The sequence below is a fragment of the Gracilinanus agilis genome, chromosome 4 (assembly GCF_016433145.1).
Source record: "Gracilinanus agilis isolate LMUSP501 chromosome 4, AgileGrace, whole genome shotgun sequence".
In the NCBI taxonomy this organism is placed as follows: domain Eukaryota; kingdom Metazoa; phylum Chordata; class Mammalia; order Didelphimorphia; family Didelphidae; genus Gracilinanus; species Gracilinanus agilis.
This window is the reverse complement of record NC_058133.1, coordinates 199,403,516-199,422,615: the sequence shown is the minus strand read 5'-3', so window position 1 is coordinate 199,422,615 and position 19,100 is coordinate 199,403,516. Positions and strand designations below refer to the sequence as shown.

At 39.9% G+C, this 19,100-nt stretch overlaps 2 protein-coding genes across 3 annotated transcripts in view; both read left to right on the top strand.

Moving 5' to 3' along the window:
- Window positions 1-1,703, top strand: part of LSM12 (LSM12 homolog) — a 28,552-nt gene extending 26,849 nt beyond the window's left edge. For both annotated transcript variants that reach the window (XM_044671858.1, XM_044671859.1), the window contains one exon: window positions 924-1,703. In XM_044671858.1, the coding sequence (XP_044527793.1) occupies window positions 924-1,016 (93 nt within the window). In that variant the 3' untranslated portion in view covers window positions 1,017-1,703. The remainder of the gene's footprint in view (window positions 1-923) is intronic.
- Window positions 1,704-18,808: 17,105 nt separating this feature from the next.
- Window positions 18,809-19,100, top strand: part of TMEM101 (transmembrane protein 101) — a 10,412-nt gene continuing 10,120 nt past the window's right edge. Inside the window, exon 1 of the mRNA XM_044677022.1 lies at window positions 18,809-19,050. Coding sequence (XP_044532957.1) covers window positions 18,914-19,050 — 137 coding nt within the window. The 5' untranslated portion in view covers window positions 18,809-18,913. The remainder of the gene's footprint in view (window positions 19,051-19,100) is intronic.

Sequence of the window (19,100 nt, the reverse complement as noted above, 5' to 3'; positions counted from 1 at the left end):
TTTTATTAGTATTCTTAAAAACGCTCTACAGAATTCAGATTGGGCTACTGCTCCCTGGATATGTCCTCCCTACCCTCTTCCAAATCACCACTCATGTCCCATTTTCAAATAGAAGTGATCTTTTCCGCCTTAGATGTCTCATAGCACTTTGTACCTCTCCTCTGTACTTATGTATTACCTCAACTAGTCCGTAGTCTAATGGTTTGTCTACTTGTCATCTTCTGTGCTATTTAGAATCCACTGGAAATAAGCCTGTATCTTGTCAGTGCCTAACACAGAGCCTTGCACAGAGTCACCTGCATAATAAATGTCTGTTAAATTGAACTTGAACAGTCAGCATTGTTCTAAGTCATGTTCTTTTGCTTCCTGAATTGACACTGTTACTTTGGTGTGGGGGTGGGTAGAGAATATTGAGAAGACCTGGATTGGCAGTATGAAGCCCAAGGTTTTAGTCACTGCTGTGCTGGTGGCTTGTCATGTGACCTAGGACAAACCCATCCAACTTTTCTGACTGTGGTTATGCTTTTTGTAAAGAACTCCTGCCCCTCCTTAGAGAAACTGCAGGAGGGCAATTAACCAAGTTGGATATAAAAAAACTGGATAGAAATGCAGGACACTGCTAACTCTTGAGTATCTATGGTAGTATGGTAGCAATGAGAGCATGTATCTCATATTTGGGAGATGGTCTCCACTCATTTCAGTAGCTTATAGGTTCAAGTTCTTCTCCATGCAGCTGCATACTGGAATTGCACTGAATGTTTCCCTCTTTCCTGCTCACCTTTTGGGTTAAAGGGAGGCAGGAATTAATCCATCTGATTAAACAGTTGCTGACCAGTCAAGTATGGGCGGCAACAGTATTGAAACTGAATCTGTGGGAGGTGTGGCCTCTTTCCATCCCCTTCCTTATTGCTGGTTTCTTGCAGGTTGAGAAACATTTTAGAGATGTGGAAAGCCAAAAGGTAATGCAGCGTTCACAAGCACAGCAGACACAGAAGGAGGCCGCTCTGTCATCCTGAGTCCCCACACCCCGCACACTTGGGGGACTCTTTCAACATCCAACAGAGGAGGGAGGCGACATTGGCGTCTTCATCGGAGGCAGGCCGGGGGAGGGGAGGGAATTCCTTTATTTCCCGTTAGCTCTTTTTAATGAAGGGCTAACAATTCCAAACCTTAGACTTGAACAAAAAAAAACAACAAAAGAACGAGAGAATAATTTAAAAGTTGAATCATTACTTGACTAACAGACTTGTTTTGTCTACCATGTTTTTTTTTTCTTTTTTCTCCTCCTGGAACAGTCATCTTGTTAATTTTATTTTTGAAAATATTCTGTACCCTTCCCTTTCTGTCCTTTCTCCCTTGACTTTCTTCTCCTACTCTGTTCCCTGCCATTCAGTTTTTATAAGTGGTTATAATTGCCTTCTGAGCAAATGGGAGAACCTTTGACATCTTCCGTTCTGAAATAAAAATAACAAGCTGACTGTGATATTTGTGTTGAGGCCAGAACAGCAAATAGGTGCCTCACTTTAATTTTTTTTTTTTGCACAGGGCATGGCTTGAATTAGTTTTATTTTTCTTATCTTTAAATATATATATGAAAATATATATTAAAATGTTCTCTAAATATTTTCTGCTTCTTGCAGGTCTCTATATTAGATCATGGCCCACCCACTTTCAGGCCTCCCCCCTTCCCCCCCCCCCCCAAGAAAAAGAAGCCCCTCCATAGCAAAGCAAACAACTTGGCTTNTAAAATGTTCTCTAAATATTTTCTGCTTCTTGCAGGTCTCTATATTAGATCATGGCCCACCCACTTTCAGGCCTCCCCCCTTCCCCCCCCCCCCCCAAGAAAAAGAAGCCCCTCCATAGCAAAGCAAACAACTTGGCTTAATCCCAGAATCTCTTGCCAGCCTTTGGAGAGTCAGGTGTATGTAGATGGAATGCAGGGTGTGAGGGAGGAGGACTCACAGTATCTTAATGTTTTAAGTGTGTTTTCTAGTTGCTTCCTTGGGCTGGAATTTCTCGTGTCCTAAAACTTTAGGATTCTCTCCCTTTACTCCACTTCATGTAACTAGAAATAATCACAACATTCCCTGGTAGACTGGAGATACAATTGTTCATTCTCTTGTCCTCTGCAAGGATCATCTTGCATGGCATATTTCATCTCCTGCTTGAATGACAAGCTCTTTCTTCCAAGTGACCTGGGAGAATAGCCTCTTGTCTCTATCAAATTCCACCTTAGATTATCCTTACCCTTCTGGTTTATCTCTTCTTGACTTTGCTCCCAAATTTTCTGGTCTAGGCAAATTTTGAGTAATCTCTAGACTCCCTCTCTTTCCCTTTACTAGCTGATGACAGTTTTTGCTCAGCAAATAGTCAAAAAACCTTGGTGTTTCTGAAATTTAGCCTACCAGCTTGGTAGGCTATGGTTAACATGCTGAGAATTAACTATCATACCCTTCCTCATGTGCCACAGGGCAACGATAATTGGGTAGTGTGCTGTTATGTTTTTCCATCAGGTACTGGATGGGTTGTAGATAACACCCATGAAACTGGTTAGAGTCTGGGGATGAAATTAGGTAAAAAAAAATTTTTTTGGCCATGGTCTCCCCCCCCCCCCTTTTTTTTTAAATAAATGGATCAAAACTAAATAATTCAAGCCCTGCCTTCAAAAATAATTTTTTTTTTAGTATTGTTTAGCAAAAACAATAAAACCCAAATTTTTTAACCATCAGCTATGTCTCAGTGGGTTTGCGTGTGCCATGGGATAGGGAGGGGATTGGAGTGAAGGGGATGTGATTTAACAAGGATGAGTACCCTCCCTTCCCCCACCCTCCCCAGAATCTTTCTGGATATGCGGTGCATAATACCTGATTATAAGGAAAAAGTGTTTGAGAGCATTTCACAAGTTTACTGTGTATATACACACAAGTATAGCTGTGTTTTAAGTTGTTTAACAGAAGGTCATAGTTATGTCTCATAAGAACCAAGAAATAGTCTCCCAAGTGTAATTGCTATTAAGTTTTATTAAGAGCTTGGAGCCTCCAGCTTGAATTCCATAATAGAAACAGGAAAAGGTTGATGGGAAGGCTAGAAAATCCAGTAAAAGAGAGAAAAGGGCAAGAGGAAAATTTAGCCAGGAGAAGCAAAATTAGAGATATTGCTGGAAACCTTTTTCCTTTTAAGCTTTTTAGGAGAGTATGGACCAACCAGTTTTTCTTCATTTTCATTGAGGACATGTTAAGAATTTTTAGCAAGAAAGATATAGGATTGAACCTAGGAAATGCCTTTGCTAGGGTTATATTGACATTAGAATTGGTGACCGAGGTAGAACCTGCCTTCCAAAGGATTGTAGATACTCCTGCAATGGTTCAGTGCATACTTTTCTAAAGAAAGAGATTAGGCTTCCAGAGACACTAGCCAGAGGTAAAAGTAATCATTTACAACTTTTCTTTTTGAAATAGTTAAGAGTTGTAGTCAAAAAGGGTGAGACAGGAAAATGGGATCTAAGCCCCTCAGGGAAATAGACACTGATCATTGTTCAACCATGGATCTTTTTAAAAAGTCAGAAAGAAAGGAAAGAATTTTACCTACTTTCTTTCTTAGTCATTCTTTCTCACCAAAGAACATTTTTTTTTCTCCTAATAAGTATCATGGGATTATTATGTGTTCAATTATTGTACTTTTTGGAAGAAACTAGGGAAGTGGCTTTTTTTCCCTTTAACACCCTCCCCTTGTCCCCCAAACCAAACAAAAAACAGCTTAGATTACATTAAGGAGATGAGACGTGGACAAATTTTAATACAATATATTATGAACTAAAATAATGAAACACATAGAAAGTACCATCTGTACGTGTTTAGAGGAAGGAGAAGCCTAGTTGAGACGGAACTTGAGCTGGGCTGGTGGTGATTGAAAGAAGTCTGGTGTTTTTGATGGATACTTCACAAAAGTACTTCTCTCTCATACTTTTTCATGACTTGGTGTTGTTCCTGGGTCCCTTAAGTGCAGCTACATTTTTGGACCTAAAGCTCTGGCAAGTCTTGGGATGTTCCAGAGGCTGCAAGTATGGGTTCTGTGGTAAACTTAGGTGTTTCAGGGACCAAGAGAGGCTTGTCATGGGGTTGACCTTAGACTACTGAATACTTTGGCCACAACCTTGAGGAACATTTGCTACCTCATAGAGAGGATGTGATTTGCTTTGGGGGAAGGAATCTTCACATAGAAATCATGGATATTCAAGTACTGAGTGAGGGATCAGGAGATGAGTATTGATTGTGAGGAAGGGGTTTAGTTTGGGTCACAGTTGAAGAGAAGATATGTTGGTGTTCTAGATTGTGAAAGGGTTTAAATATCACACAGGAGTTTGGACTGATCCAATAGATTATGGGAAGTGTTTAGAGGTGTTTGTGTAGGGAAGTAAAATAAGCAACTCTTTTAGATGTTTTATTGTTGCTTTTTTGTTTTCTATACCTGTCCTTCACAGAAGCCTCCCTTAAACAAAGAAATCATTAAGGAAAACATAGTCACAGTGACTACATTTGAAAGTCTTTGTAACACTCTGCAGCTGTAGTTCCCATCTCTACTGGGGATGAGGGAGGGGTGGGGAGGCATTTATTTCATCAGTGGCTCTGTGTAACTGAGAAGGGTGCTTGCATTTAACCTGCATTCTGATATTTTTTTTGTGTGGTTCTCATGCATATTATTATCCTAGGTATTTTCTTGGTTCAGTAAACAATATTTTTGAAGATGAAGGCTATATATATAGGTAAGGAAGAAAAAAGTTTCTGTAAACTTTAGGTGGGATAACCATAGTGAAGGAAATATAGTAGGAATGGGAAGACAGATTTGATAGACATTAAAGAGAAATGGTGGGTTGAGACTTCACTGGTTTTTCTTTTCATTTAGAGGGTGAGGGAAAGGCAGAAGTCAAATATAAGGGAGGTTTCAAAGCATCAGAATCTTAAGGGAAAATTTGGGTAGGAACATAAATTTTATACATGTGAAGTTTGAGGTCATGGTGGGACATTTTAGTATTTAATGTCCAGTTGGCACTTTGAAGCAGTGGGATTAGAGTTTGAATTACAAGTTAAGACTAGAGAAAATAAATTTACAGGAATCAGTATTGGCTAGGAATAGTGGAAATGCCAAGCATTATGAATTGAGAAATTTCCCTATTGAGGGTTTTGCAAGAAGAGATGGAGCATCTGATGTCAGCCTAGGCAGTAGTAAGAATGAGCCTCCCATTCCCCCAAAATTAAGTGAATAGAACTAGAGATGCTCTTTGGTGTCAATTTTTAACTAAAATGTAAGGGAAAGATAGATATCTTCTGCCTGTTTGGCCTTGAATTTTCTCAACCTATTCTCTACCCTCACTCTAAATTCTCTCCCTTGCTGGTAATCTGACACCTTCAGTGCTGACCCAGTTTAAATCTAAAGACTGTCCTTAAAGTTGCTGTATTGAGTAAAACATGAGCATTTGATTACATCCTCATGATAGGTGATGCTGCAGAATGGTCTCAAACCTGTCACCTTCCAAAAGTTAGAACAAGTCATGAGGGGGCTCTGCTTTGGTATGTCTGATCCCATCAATAGGAATAATGGGTTGGTGAAATGAAATGTATTGTAATGTGGTTGTCATTTTAGAGGTCATAATAGCAAAAGAACAAAATGCTAGATGTAGTTAATGAGTCCCCTGCAAGAAGCAGATTTTAGAAATTCAGAGAGTGTGACTAGAGACTTGAGAGGGAAGAAGACTAGAGACAGATATGAGCTATCTGAACACAAAATTCCGTTGATGATTTTCATGAATGGTCCTGATGATAAAGAGAAGGAGCAGAAATTTAAAGAGACTCGAAGTACCTGCACAGGGAGCTCTTGGGATTAAAAAAAAAAAGTGTAAAGATAAAAGAAGGAGTACAGAATAGAACTAAGGTTTAGTAAATCCAGGATGATTTGTGGCTTATAAAAAATTATCTAAGGACAACAAAAGGATTTCAAGTATATATTGTAGGTATTAGAGGCAGAAGATTCAATGTTAATAGAAAATGGAGATACTGAAGTGTAGTTAACTTTGTCTTTGTCAAGGAAATTACCTTCAAACTAGAAAAGGTAAAAATGAACAGAGTGATTTGGATCTTGAAACCCAAGGTAAGTGAGAGGATAACAAGAGGGCACTTAGCTGCTTTAAATGTATTTGAATTATTCCATCTGTAATTCTTATGAATTCTATCCAAGGTACTGAAAGAACTTGCAGTTGTGATTTCAGACTGCTTTCACTAACTTTGGAGACTAGGAGTGTGGCTTGATATGGAATATTTTGAGAAAAGGGTTCTAGAAACTGAGCTTGATCAGCCTCTGCAGAATTCTGAGGTAGACTATTATAAAGATGGTTTATGGACTACCTTAGGAAGAATGGTAAGACCTGACACCTGGCATGGGTTTCTTAAGAACAAATTCATACCAAATCTATATGATAAATTTAGAGCTAGACAGGACTTAAAGGTCAGTGTAATCAATTCATTTTGCAGATGAAGAAACTGAGACCCAGTGATGGAAGATGACTTACTCCAGAGCCACATTGAGCTATACTAATTCCCAGATGATTCAGACCTAGTATTTGTGTAGTTAGACATTTAATGTACTTTTAAAGATGTTTTTGTTGACAAGACCCAGAAATGTTATAGAAACAGGAGAGAGAGTAGACTTTAGGATAGACTTTTACTTGTAAGAGACCTTCAAGGTTATATAGTTTAAGGCTGTCATTCTCTAATAGAGAAAAAAGCTTCAGAGAGAGAAAGGAACTGGCCCAAGGTCATATCTATAGAGTACTCTTTTTTATAGAACATACTAACTATTAGTTTGGGATGCATTATAGTAGGGAAATTTAGATTGGAGTCATGGGTTCTGGTTCTGACTGCCTTGAAATAACCATGCGACTATGGCCTCTTGGCCTGACTCTCTTGCCATTGATAAGACAAAGTGGAACTAGACAATCTCCAAGTTTCTCTCAGTTTTAACGTAGGATATTATTTCCTCTTCCATATGAGAACCCTCCAGGTATTTGTAGATAGTTGTCTCTTAAGTTAAAAAAAAATTGTTTATCTTTTTTATGACTTGTGTAGAGGATACAGAGCTGGCCTTGGAGCCAGGAAGACCTGGGTTCAAGTTCCACCTCTGACACAAAGTGGCTGTGTGATGCTAGGTAAGTCACTTAACCTCTTGGTGCTCTAGGTGACTCTAAGACTAAAATTGTAGAGAAGGTGCTGACCTGCTTTGGTAAATGGAGTTTCCTCATCTGGGAGTTCTTACTATCAGTGAAATCATAAAAATATTCCTTTATATAGAAAACAAAAAAAAATTTAGATTGTATATGGAACTATGAACTTGTTATGAAGTTTAGCTTTTTAAAAGTATGTTAAAGAGGCAGTTTGGTAGCACAGTGGCTAGAGTGTTAGGTCTGGAGTGGGGAAGATCAGGGTTCAAATCTAACCTCAGATACTTCCTACCTGTGTAACCCTGGACAAGTCACATAACCTTGATTGCCTAGTCCTTATCACTCTCCTGTTTTAGAATTGATACTAAAAGTTAAAAAACAAAAAGTGTCATATTTAACTTGGCAAGAGAAATTGCCCTGATGATGTCCTCTTATGAACTTTAATGAGAAATAATGTAGTTGAGCTAAACAAATGCCTTGCACCTCTAATCCATCTCTGCTAAGCAGTGGACATAATATTTTATCTTCACTTTTCTCAAGTCATAATTGATCATTGGCCACTGCATTGATCAGAGTTCTGAACTCTTTCAAAAGTTAGACTCTTTATACTCTTCTAGTCATTTTGTAAAATTTTTCCCGATTCTGGTAATTTCACTCAACATCAATTCATATATATATATGTGTATGTATATATATATATATGTACATGTATATGTATATGTATATGTATATGTATATCGTTTTCCAAGTGCCTCTGAATTTTTCATGTTTGTTATATTTTATGGCTCAATACAATCCAGTTACATTATAAGCCATAATATTTTTTAACCATGCCCCAATTGATAGGCATCCACTTTGTTGCTAGTTCTTTGCTACACAAAGTGCTATAAAAAATATTTTTTCTTCTAAGCCTTCTTAAAGATAACATCCCAAGTTCCCTCAGTTGTTTTTCTTGTGCCTGAATAGTCACCATTTTATTACCCTTTAAATGAGTCAGACCTATAAGGAATCATTAGAGATTATCTAGTGTAGCCTCTTTGTTTTATAGATAAAAAAGTCTGAAGTTCCCACTGAGATAAAGTGACTTAACTAAAGGCTGCACAAGAGATTCAAATGAGTAACACTGATCTTCATGATCAAAGTCAAGCATATAACTAAAAGGAGGTGAGAAAGTTACAACCTTGACTCTTGCCTGAAAGCCCTGGGAAAATTCATTCAGAGGCAGAGACCATAATCCTTGGAAAGGATCAGGACCCACATTTATGTACTAACTCTAAGACTGGAGCTTATCAGCTAAAGTTCCACCAAAGAGTTAAAAAAAAAAAACCACCTTTTTTTTAAAAACCAAAGTCTAAACATAAATACCAAACCCCACCAAGCAAGTATTTCCCTATACACATCACATAGTATATATGGAAGTGAATCTCCATTTCATACTACTTGCTTTTTTCTCAATTAGTTTCTTTGCTGATTCTATAGAATTTTCTAAGTAAATTATGTCATCAGCAAATCTGCCTTTTTTTTAAAGCATGTAATAAACTCCACTTGTTACTTTCAAAACTGCCTTACTTGTCTGAACTTGCTTTTGCTTTGGTATATTTCAAAAATTGTTTCAAGTTCAAAAATTTGTTTTAAAAAAAATGGCCGAGTTTTTGGCATTGTTACTATCCCCATTCCGTCCCCCAAATTAAAAACAGAAAAGAAAGCCTTGTGACAAATAAGTAGAGTCAAAATAAATTCTTGCAGTTGCCATGTCCAAAAATGGATGTCTCTCCATCATAAGTCTCACCTATTATGAGAGGAGTAGTAGCAACATAGGAAGTCTAGACTTGGCTGGGTATTGCTTGAACAGAATTCTTGTCTTCAAAGGTTGTGTTTTTTTTTTTTTACTATATTGCTTTTCTTGTGCATTTCTGTTTTACTTGAGTTCATACTCTTCAAGATTCTCTGAAGTCACCTTTTTTCATTGCTTACATCTTAATAGCTCTTAATTAAGAACAGTTCTTTGCTTTTCTTTTGCAATTTACTCTTCTCATTGTGAAGTTTGTTTTATTTTCAGCTATTCCCTTTCATTATCTTCTTCCTCTTTAACCCCACCCCATATTTCCCCTCAATTTTTCTCCTGCTAGTTTGATATATTTCTGTACCACACTGTGTATATGTGTGTGTTCAACCATACTTTGTCCATTTCAGATAAGAATGTAGTTCATTTAATGCAACCTTCCTCCATGTTTATTTACTCTTCTCATACATCCTAATTATGGGAAATGGCAAGTTCTAGTCCTTCTTTGTCTTTTCTCCACATCCTTATTTTTTTCTTTAAAATCCTCTGAACAGAACCTATCTTCAAGGACTGTTTTTTTTTTTTAATTCCCTCATTGCCCTTTAAAGACATTTAGTTTGTGAATGGACAGTTCTTTCCTCTCCTGCATTAGAATGTTAACACTGTCATTATATAGCTCTTTCCAACTGCTCATCTAAATTTGCCTTTCTAGGTTTCTCTATGACTCTTGTCTTTGTATTTCAAAGTACCTCTCAGCTCTGGTCTTTTCACTAGAAAGGCTTGAAAGTCTTCTGATTTACTTAAGATCCATTCCTCCATCCCACCCCTCACTTCCCCCAGGATTCTACTCAGCCATGGTAGGTAAATTATTCTTGGTTGTAAGCCTGTATCAGCTGCCTTTTGGAATACTATATTTTAAGATCTCTTGTTTTTAGTAGAAGCTGCCAGATCTTTTGGATTCTTGACTGGTTACTTGATACTTGAATTGCTTCTTGCTGTGTGCTTAATAGTATTTTTTATTTAAGTGGGAATTCTGGATTTTGGCTATGATGTTCTGGGACTTTTCCTACTGTTGTTTCCTCTAAGAGGTAATAAGTGAATTCTTTAGATCTTCACTTTGCCCTCTGGTTTTCATAAAACTGGACAGTTTTCAGTTATGATTTTAAAAAACCTTTCTAAGCTTTTAAAAAAAATCATTGTTTTTAGAATGCAATGATTTCATAATTTTTCTCCTTGACACTGTTTCCAGGTTAGTTAAATTTTTTTTGTATCAAATAACTAACCTTTTTTTCTATTTTTCCAATCTTTTGACTTTGTTCTACTGATTCTTGCTGTTTCATGGGAGTCACTAATTTATTTAGGCTATTCTGGTTTTGTCATTTGTAAATTTAATGAGCATGCCACTTTAACCCAACTTAATGATGAAAATATTGTACAAAACAAAGGCCTGTAATATATCACTAGAGAACACCTCCAGTTGTGATTGATTCATTAAAGAACAGTTGGGTACAGTTGATCAAGTGACTTCTGTCACATAGTCCACAGGGACAAATAAGAGTTGTCACATTGCTTTGCTGAAATCAAGATACATCATATCTAGGACATTCCTCCCCTTTTTTACCAGTCTGATAGTAAACCTCTTAGAAAAGGAAGTGAGATTAATTTGACATGATGTGTTTTAGTAAATCCATTGCTGGATCCTAGAGATCTTCTCTATGTTGTCTAAACATATTTGTTGAGGAGTCTATATGTTTACCAAAGACTATTAAACTAGTTTTAAAATTTTCAGAATCTTTTCCTCATTTTTTGAAAAGGACATTTAGCCCTAATCTCCTGGCATCTTTCTGTTCTGCATGGTGTTTCAAAAATGCTGCTTTTGCCATCACATCTGCAAGTCCTTCTAATACCCTACTGTGTAATTTGTCTTGGTCTTCAGCTTCTGTACTAATTGAAAGGGGCAAAGAATACTTTTACTATCTTTTCTCCAAATCCAGGCTCCCTCAAACTCATAGCATCATAATATTTGAAACTAGAAGATAACTTTGAAGATCATTTAGTTCAATCCTCTTATTTCACTGTTGGATCTCAGAGGAAACAAATCAGAAGGGAAGTTACACAGTAAGTAGAGCCAGAATTAGAACCCAGATCTTTTGACTGCAAATCCATTATCTAATCAGATGCTCAGTACTCATTAAAATATCTTTGGGAATTAGCTAGTGGTAGCCAGTCCTCTTTTCACTCCCTCATAGATTCTCTATGCTCAAGTCTGGTATCTTCATAGAGGGCAGTGTTTATATCACAGTAGCTCTTGCTTTCCCTTTTCCTGGTTGGTGGGGGATGTGATGCTTTCTGATGGTACTGAGAGGGGGTGTGAAGGATTTTTGGCTGATTTCAAGAAATCTATTCTAAGCTGAATGAGATGCCATAGAATAGGAAGATAAAGAAACTTAGATACTTGAAAGGAAAGCAAATCATATTTCCTAAGGCAAGGCAGAGAAGCTGCCTAACTGGTTGTAGCTTAAGCATCTAGACCTCTAAATTTAATGAAGGACTTTGTTCCCATTGAAAGTATAGCTACATCACTTCCTTTGGTCCTGAAAAAAAAAAAGACAGAACTTCTTACCCTACTTCCTTCTCCCTGGTACTTTTACCAAGATCTGGGGCAGTAACTTGCCTGGTGAATTATAGATGCTGATGGATTTCTTTGGTAGTGTTAATAGGATATTTCCAAACAGAGATGCCTTGGTCCTTTCCAAGGAAGAGAGTCTGGGCTCTAGAGAACAAGGCAGTTGACTTTCTCTGACAGCACTTACCCATCTCTCCTGTGATGCACTGTCCTTTGATTTGATAAACAGGTGAGACTTAGATTTTCAGAAGAGGAGTTGGTAAAGAATTTTTATAGTGATAAGGCATCATCCTTCTCTCTTCCTCCTCCCATGATGATGTGAGTTAATATTCTTACTATCATAATTTCTTTCCTCATTTTTTGAGGTTTACAAAATGTTTTCCTCAACATAACCCTGTGAGGTAAGTAGTGAGGTAAGTAGTTTTCCTCATTTTACATGAGGAAATTTGTTCAGAGACTTTTAGTGATGTGCTTAGGATCATGCAGCTAATATGTGTTGAAGCTAGGATTTGAGTCCAGTTCCCAATTCCAAAGTTCAGTGCTCTTTCCAATTGTTACAACTGCCTTTTATAGAATATAGCCAAATGGAAGAGCTTTAGATTTAGCAACTTACTACCTTTGTAACTTTGGGCAAGTCACTACCTCTCAGTGCCTCAGCTTCCCTCTTTAAAATTAGGGGGAGGACTAGATAATCTCAGAATCCCTTTCCAGTTCTCAATCTTTGTTCCTGTGATGGAAAGTAGAAAACATGTTGGCCTGCCCGAATCTCTCTTCCCCTTCCTTCTCTTCACTGTATTTTGTTTAATTCCTCCCTTTGCCTGTGTAGTCAGTTATCCCTGCCTGGAGGATATTGCTAAAGTCCAAACAGGCTGCTGGTGATAGCTACTGGTGTAATTTCCCCTTGAAATGGGTGGGTGAGTATGGGCTGTCAGTAAAGAGATGGAAAAGGTGCCGCTGTTGGAACCTGAAACAAGTTGCTGAAATAGGCAGAGGTTGTGATGCCAGATACAACTCAGAGAACCTCAGCATTAATGAGGGTGGAGGAATCTTTACCTTTGTCTCTTTGAACCAAGTGGACTCAAGGAGAAAATGTTGGCAATTGCTGCCTGAAAGTTTTGAGTATCATCAGATGTCTGCTTTGGGGATATGGGGGGGGGAGAAGCAGACATAGGAAATGTTCATTGATTCCTTTCTTTCCCTTCTTCCCAGAGCCCTGTAGGGACCAGCAAACTGGCAGAATCTTCAGAGGATGGAAACAAGGAATCCTGAACCAGGGTACCTAGGAGTCAGTGCCTAGGTCTCATTATGTCCTTGCTACCTCAGTTTCTTCTTTATGATGGCAGATTTTTCCTAAGTTAGGCCAAACTGGGCAGCTAGGTGATGTGGTGGACAGAGCACTGGGCCTGGAATCAGGAAAACCTGAGTTCAAATCTTGACTCAGACACTTACTAGATTACCAGCTTGATAACTAGTGTGACCCTGGGCAAAGTCACCTAACCTGTTTGCCTCAGTTTACCTCCCAGGGTGTTGTAAATATCGATAGTTATAAAGTTCACAGGGCCTGGCACATAATAGGTGCTATATAACTGCTAGTTGTCATCATCGTCATCATCAACATCATCATCATCATTACTGAGCATTGAGGTTGTTAGGAAGAGTGGTTTTAAGGTAGGGACCCTAGTTTATTACTGATGACAGTCTTTTTCTGCTACCTAGTGTCAGCAAACTTTCTGAGGGCCAGGGTAGAAAGGTGACATGTTCAGGTTCCTCCAGCACCCAGGTGATATTGCTAACCATCTGGCTAGTGGAGACTCTCATCCTATTTCTTTCCCACTTCCCTTATAAGGTTTAGAGGCTAGTGTTGCCATGGTGATAAACTCCCCTTTTGGGGTGGCAGCAAGCCCCATATGGAGGATGGCTATCACACTGGGGGCTATAGCAGCAACCTGACTATTCCTTGTTTTTGCCAAGCTCCTAGGACTGTGTTGGAAAATTTGCAAGAAAACAGCTTTCCTAGCTCTTCCCCAGTAAATACTCTGATGGCCCCTGGTTCAAGAATAGCCACAACTTTCAACAACCTGCCGAGGAGATACTTTGAAGGGCTGTGGAGACTTTGGGTACTGCTGCCCTGCAGAGCTTTATAGCATCCAACTTCAGAACCCTCTGGCTTAGGCTTCTTTTTTTTTTAACCCTTACTTTGTCTCTTAGAATCAATACTGTCTTGGTTCCAAGGCAGAAGAGTGGTAAGGGCTAGGCAATGGGGATTAAATGACTTGGCAAGGGTCACACAGCTAAGGGAGTGTCTGAGATTTGCATCCAGGACCTTCAAGTCTCTAGGCCTGGCTCTCTATTCTCTCTATCCATTGAGCCACCTAGTTGAGTTGAATCACCTCCTCAGTCATAACTGGCTTACCTATTTGCACCTGACTTTCCTGATGTTCTCAGCTTCTTTGAAAGAGTTGGACCCTCCCTGTGTCAAATCTCAAAATCTGTGGTTTTTGGAGACCCTGGAACTTCTTGACCTAAGCCATAGCCATTTGGTTCTACTGGAGGAGGGCATTTTTAGGGGAATAGGCTTCCCTGAACTGGCTGGAACACTCCATTCCAAGAAAATGGTGGACATCTATTATGGGCATCAGGCTCCTGTTTATAAGCGACACTCTACTTATGCAAATGTGATTCACAGAGTGTTTGGGTTGCTGGACTTCACTTGCAAATAGCACATTTTAGGAAACTAATTTATATGGGGCCTTCTCTGGCAGGATCTGAACTGACAGGTATATTGTGCTGAACACTATAATCAAAGAAGGATCCCTGAGGTTTTAGGCTGGTTGGAGGCCAGAGGTAGAGAGACTAGGAGTGCCCAGAAGTCAGGTATAGGTGCTTCCATTCCATGACCCTTTTTTACCCATCTCCAGTTCAGTTTTAGTGGTTGTTAGTAAGTACTTAATCAGTATCTACTATATGCCAGGCACTGTGCTAAATGTTTGGGATAGAAAGAATGGCAAAATAGTCTCCACTCTAGAACTTGGTCTAGTGAAACAAAATGAAAACCACCATGTAGAAATAACATCTGAGAGAGGCAGCTAGGCGCCTCAGTGGATAGAGCCAGGCCTGGAAAGGAGAGGTCTTGGGGTTCAGATGTGGCTTCAGATAATGTCCCAGTTGTGTGACCCTGGGCAAGACACTTAACCCTAATTGCCTAGCCAGTGTTGACAAACCTTTTAGAGATCAAGTGTCCAGAATGCACCTTCAAGCTGCCTGTGAACCCTGACATTATCCCAGACAACAGAGGAAGTAGAATTGGGCTGGGCTGCTGGGTGTGGCATGTGAAAAATGTCCTCAGGAGCTGTGGAGAGAGGGAACTGAGCAGAAGTGTCATGTCTTCACCAGCACCGCCCTAGCCCTTGCCAATCTTCTGCCTTGGATCCAATACTTAGTATCAGTTCTAGGACAGAAGGTATGGGTTTTCAAAAAAGAAGGAACATATATACAGGATAAATTCAAGATAAGTAGAGAGAAGGGACTAACATTAAGAGAAAGTGGGAAAGATTTAAGAATGTTGTAGAGCACTGGGCTAAGAAGTGACTCCTTCAATTCTTCCCTCACTTTTTCTGACCAAGTGTTAGTGATATAAGATGCCAGAATCTGTTCCAAGACTGGAAATTGGATTTCCTCTCCTAGGAATGCTGGGAGGGTGCAGAGGAGAATTGGGGATACGGGATATAGCAGATTTGGAATGGAGTACCAAGAAAGCTTTTATTAACTACCCATTGCAGCCCTGCAAATCTTAGTGATTCATTGGTCAACATTCCCTGGCCTCTATTAAGGGCCATATTTTGAAGCGGATCTGAGTTTGTAGATGATGTCCAAAGAACAAGCACTTTCAGTTCTATCTAGACTTACAGCTTAATGACTTGTGTTCCTCACTGATGCATCTGCAGTTTTGTCCTCCAGATCTGAACTGGAGATTGGTTTCAGGAGAAATAAAACTTGTTGGAGAATGGATTCTTTTTGTTGTGCCTTTTTTAGTTTGGGGAGGGGAGGGAATATTGAGTTTGGGAAATGCTTGTTATTTGTCATCATCAGCTAATCTGCCCCTGCTCCTACCCCTACCCCCTCTACATCTCCAGTTGTCTTACATAGTTATACCCCAGTACCTCCTCTACCAAGTGCCCCAAATGTCCAGACTATAGCCCGGTGCTTTAGATAAAAAATTACACCTTATTGTCCATTAGATGTCCTGTATTGTGCAAGACATTGGACTAGGAACTGTGAGGAATACATATTGGAAAATATATTGCAGCCCTGGGAAGATAACACATTAAACAAATATGAGGCAGGAAATATAAATGCCATGAGAAAGGGACAGGGGTAACAGCAGGAGCAAAGCTGGGGCAGGGGAACAGTGAATACCATTTGGCAAAAGCATGGGACATACAGAGGGAGATGAGCTAGGCTGATGATTCATGAATAAGGAAGTGATGTGTTGAGAACTTTGCTTAGGAAGATTCATAAGATAATACCAGAAAGATCTTAAAAGTTATCTAGTTCAAACTCATTTGTGGGTAAGGAAACCCTGAAAGCCAAAGAGGTTGAGTTATTCGAAGTCACTGAGGCTAAGTAAATGGTTTAGAACTCAGACCTGGTGATTCCAAATACAGCCCATTTCCACTGCACCATCTATTTTATGACTGGAGGATGGACTAGAGGTAAGGAGACTAGCCAGGAGGAGAGGTCATTAGAATAGTCTGGGTGAGATGCCCTGAACTTGAGGAATGATAGTGAGGAGAAGCTATATAGGGGGAAAACAGGAGAAAAAGTTAAGAAGAGGGTGATGAGACAGTAGAAGTAGCCATTGTATATTACCCTTTTAGAAAATAGGTTAATACTGACCTTTTGCTTTTACAATGCCTATATTTTCCCCTATATATCTTCCCCTTACTAAAGAGTCATCTCTTAAAGATTTTTTTTTTTTTAAGAAAATGGAAGCCAGTATATGGAAAAAATGTGACATGTAATTTTTAACATTCCTGGACTGTCTCCTTCCCCTAACCTCCCTCAAATACCTCTACAAAGACATGGAAGTAATAAATGACTATAGAAATATTTAAAATTAGAATTTTTAGAGATAGGGAGATGACACTGTGACTAGAATACTGGGCTGGAAATCAGGTAGGGAATCAGAATCCTGCCTCAGACACTTAGCTTTGTGAACCTTGGCAAGTCACTCAGTTTCCTCAACTGTAAAATGGGAATAATATTAGCACCTACCTCTTAAGGTTAGGACCAAATGAGATATCTGCAAAACACTTAGCATAGTTCCTGGCAGATAAAAGGTATGCTCATTTCTTTACTCCTTCCTAGTACCATTAAGGTATCAAAAAAAAAATTTTTTTTTTTTTTTTTTTTTACACATCTGGCAGAAGAGCAGCAAGGGACAGGCAATGGGGGTTAAGTGACTTGCCCAGGGTCCCACAGCTAGAAGGTGTCTGAGGTCAAGTTTGAACCCAGGACTTCCCATCTCCATGCCTGGTTCTCAATCCACTGAACCACCCTGCTGCTCTCAGGTATCTTTGTTTTGTTTTCTAAATAAGGGAAGCTCTGAAAATATTAGAAGGGATGGGGGCCAGCAAAGTTCTGAGAAGCAGATAGGGAAGCTTTAAGTTTATGTCACTTTTATTTTCCAATATCTCACCTTTCATAGAAAGGATAAAAAGCTATTCAACAAAATTAACCACATTGGTTCAGTCAGACATATATGCAATTTTTACATTCACAGTCCCCCCCACCTCGAAAAGGGAAGGGAGGAGTTACTTGCTCATATCTCTTCTTTAGAACCACTTTGGGACCTTGTAATTGTTTTGATTATTTTTCATTTTTATACTGTATATATTGTTATGGTTATTGTGCATGTTGCTTACCTAGTTCTGCTTATTTGACTGCATCGTGCTTCTCTAGTTTCCATAGTCATCCTTTCAAATGGAGCAAATATTCCATTACATTCATGTATCACAATTTGTTTCCCTATTCCTCAATTGATGGGCACCAAACATTTCTAGTTCCTTATTTCTTGCCGAAAAAGTTTTGGTGTTTATGTGAACCTATCTTTGACCTCCAGGCATATGAGTATGTCCATAGGGAAGAACATTGTAGTCATTCTTAGCATATTCCAAACTACTTTCCTGAATGATTTGGGCTAATTCATAGATTTATCAATTTATTAGCGTGCCTGTGTTTTCATAACTAAAAAGACATTGACAAAGATCTGGAGGAGGTAAGAGGAATGAAATTGGATGGTCAGGTGGTAAGGATGCTAGAAAACAGGACATTCTCCCTTGAGGCAGAGGGTGAGTGGAAACAACAGGATTTTGTCGTGGACAATGGAATGGTATGGAAAGTCCTTCCTCCCCAACTTGTCTATTACAATTATACTTATCCTTTGAAATCCAACATACCATCTCTTCCACAAGTTTCATCCCATCCCCCTCCCTTGGATGTGAACAGATCCCCAAATGGGGAAACCGTGTTAGACCAACCTTAAGGAGGGGCTTGGAGGCAGGATTAGGCAAGGCTAGATAAACCAAGTTAGTGAACAAACGAACAAAGGGGCATTTGTTTAGCATAGTACCAGTGTAGCCGGTCCCTAAGGACTCTCCTGCTGCTTGGGAGAAGTCAGTGCTGCGGCAAAGGACCTCAGAATCCCTTCAATCTCACCTTCATATAAAACGAGGGGACTGAGGGCCAGAGAGGAGAATTCACTTGCTCACAGTCCTGCATGTTTGGCTAATTTTCAAAAGACTGCTGGAAGAGATGGAAATTTGACTAGAATCACAGCATTTAGAGCTAAAAGGGCCATAAGCGGCCCTTTCCCCCCAAATCCCTCATTTTGCAGATGGGGAAACTGAGGTCCTGAGAAGCACAGGACATCCCTCCTTCCAATATACAATGCTGAATCTATTTGCATTCCTGCCTGAATCTGGATTTAAAATGACCGAAATAAGCAGCAGCCAGCGGCCCAAACCAGACAAGCGAAAATTGACAGCGTGGGAAGGACAGGACGCCGAGCTGCGCTTTGTCTCCGCAGACAGACGTCCCAGACGCGCCCGCCCGCGCCAGCCGGAACCACGTGTTGCCTGGTGTGGGTCGGGGCTGGGCTCAGTTTCCGGTCGGAAGAGAGAAGCCGGCGGTCCCGGAAGCCTCCGTTCGTGTTCCCCCGTCGCCTTTTCCTTCCCGCCCCCGCTGCTCCCTCCGGAGCGAGATCGAGGCCGGCTGCCGACTGTCCTTCCCCAAGATGGCGGCAGGGCCGGGTCGGCGGCGGCGGCTGTTACAACTGCTCATGCAGTTCGGCTCGATGCTGCTCACGCGGTGTCCGTTTTGGGGTTGCTTCAGCCAGCTCATGCTGTACGCCGAGCGGGCCGACGCGCGCCGGTGAGCGAGCCCGCTCGGCCACCGTAGGCGGGCGGGGGGAGGGGTGAACA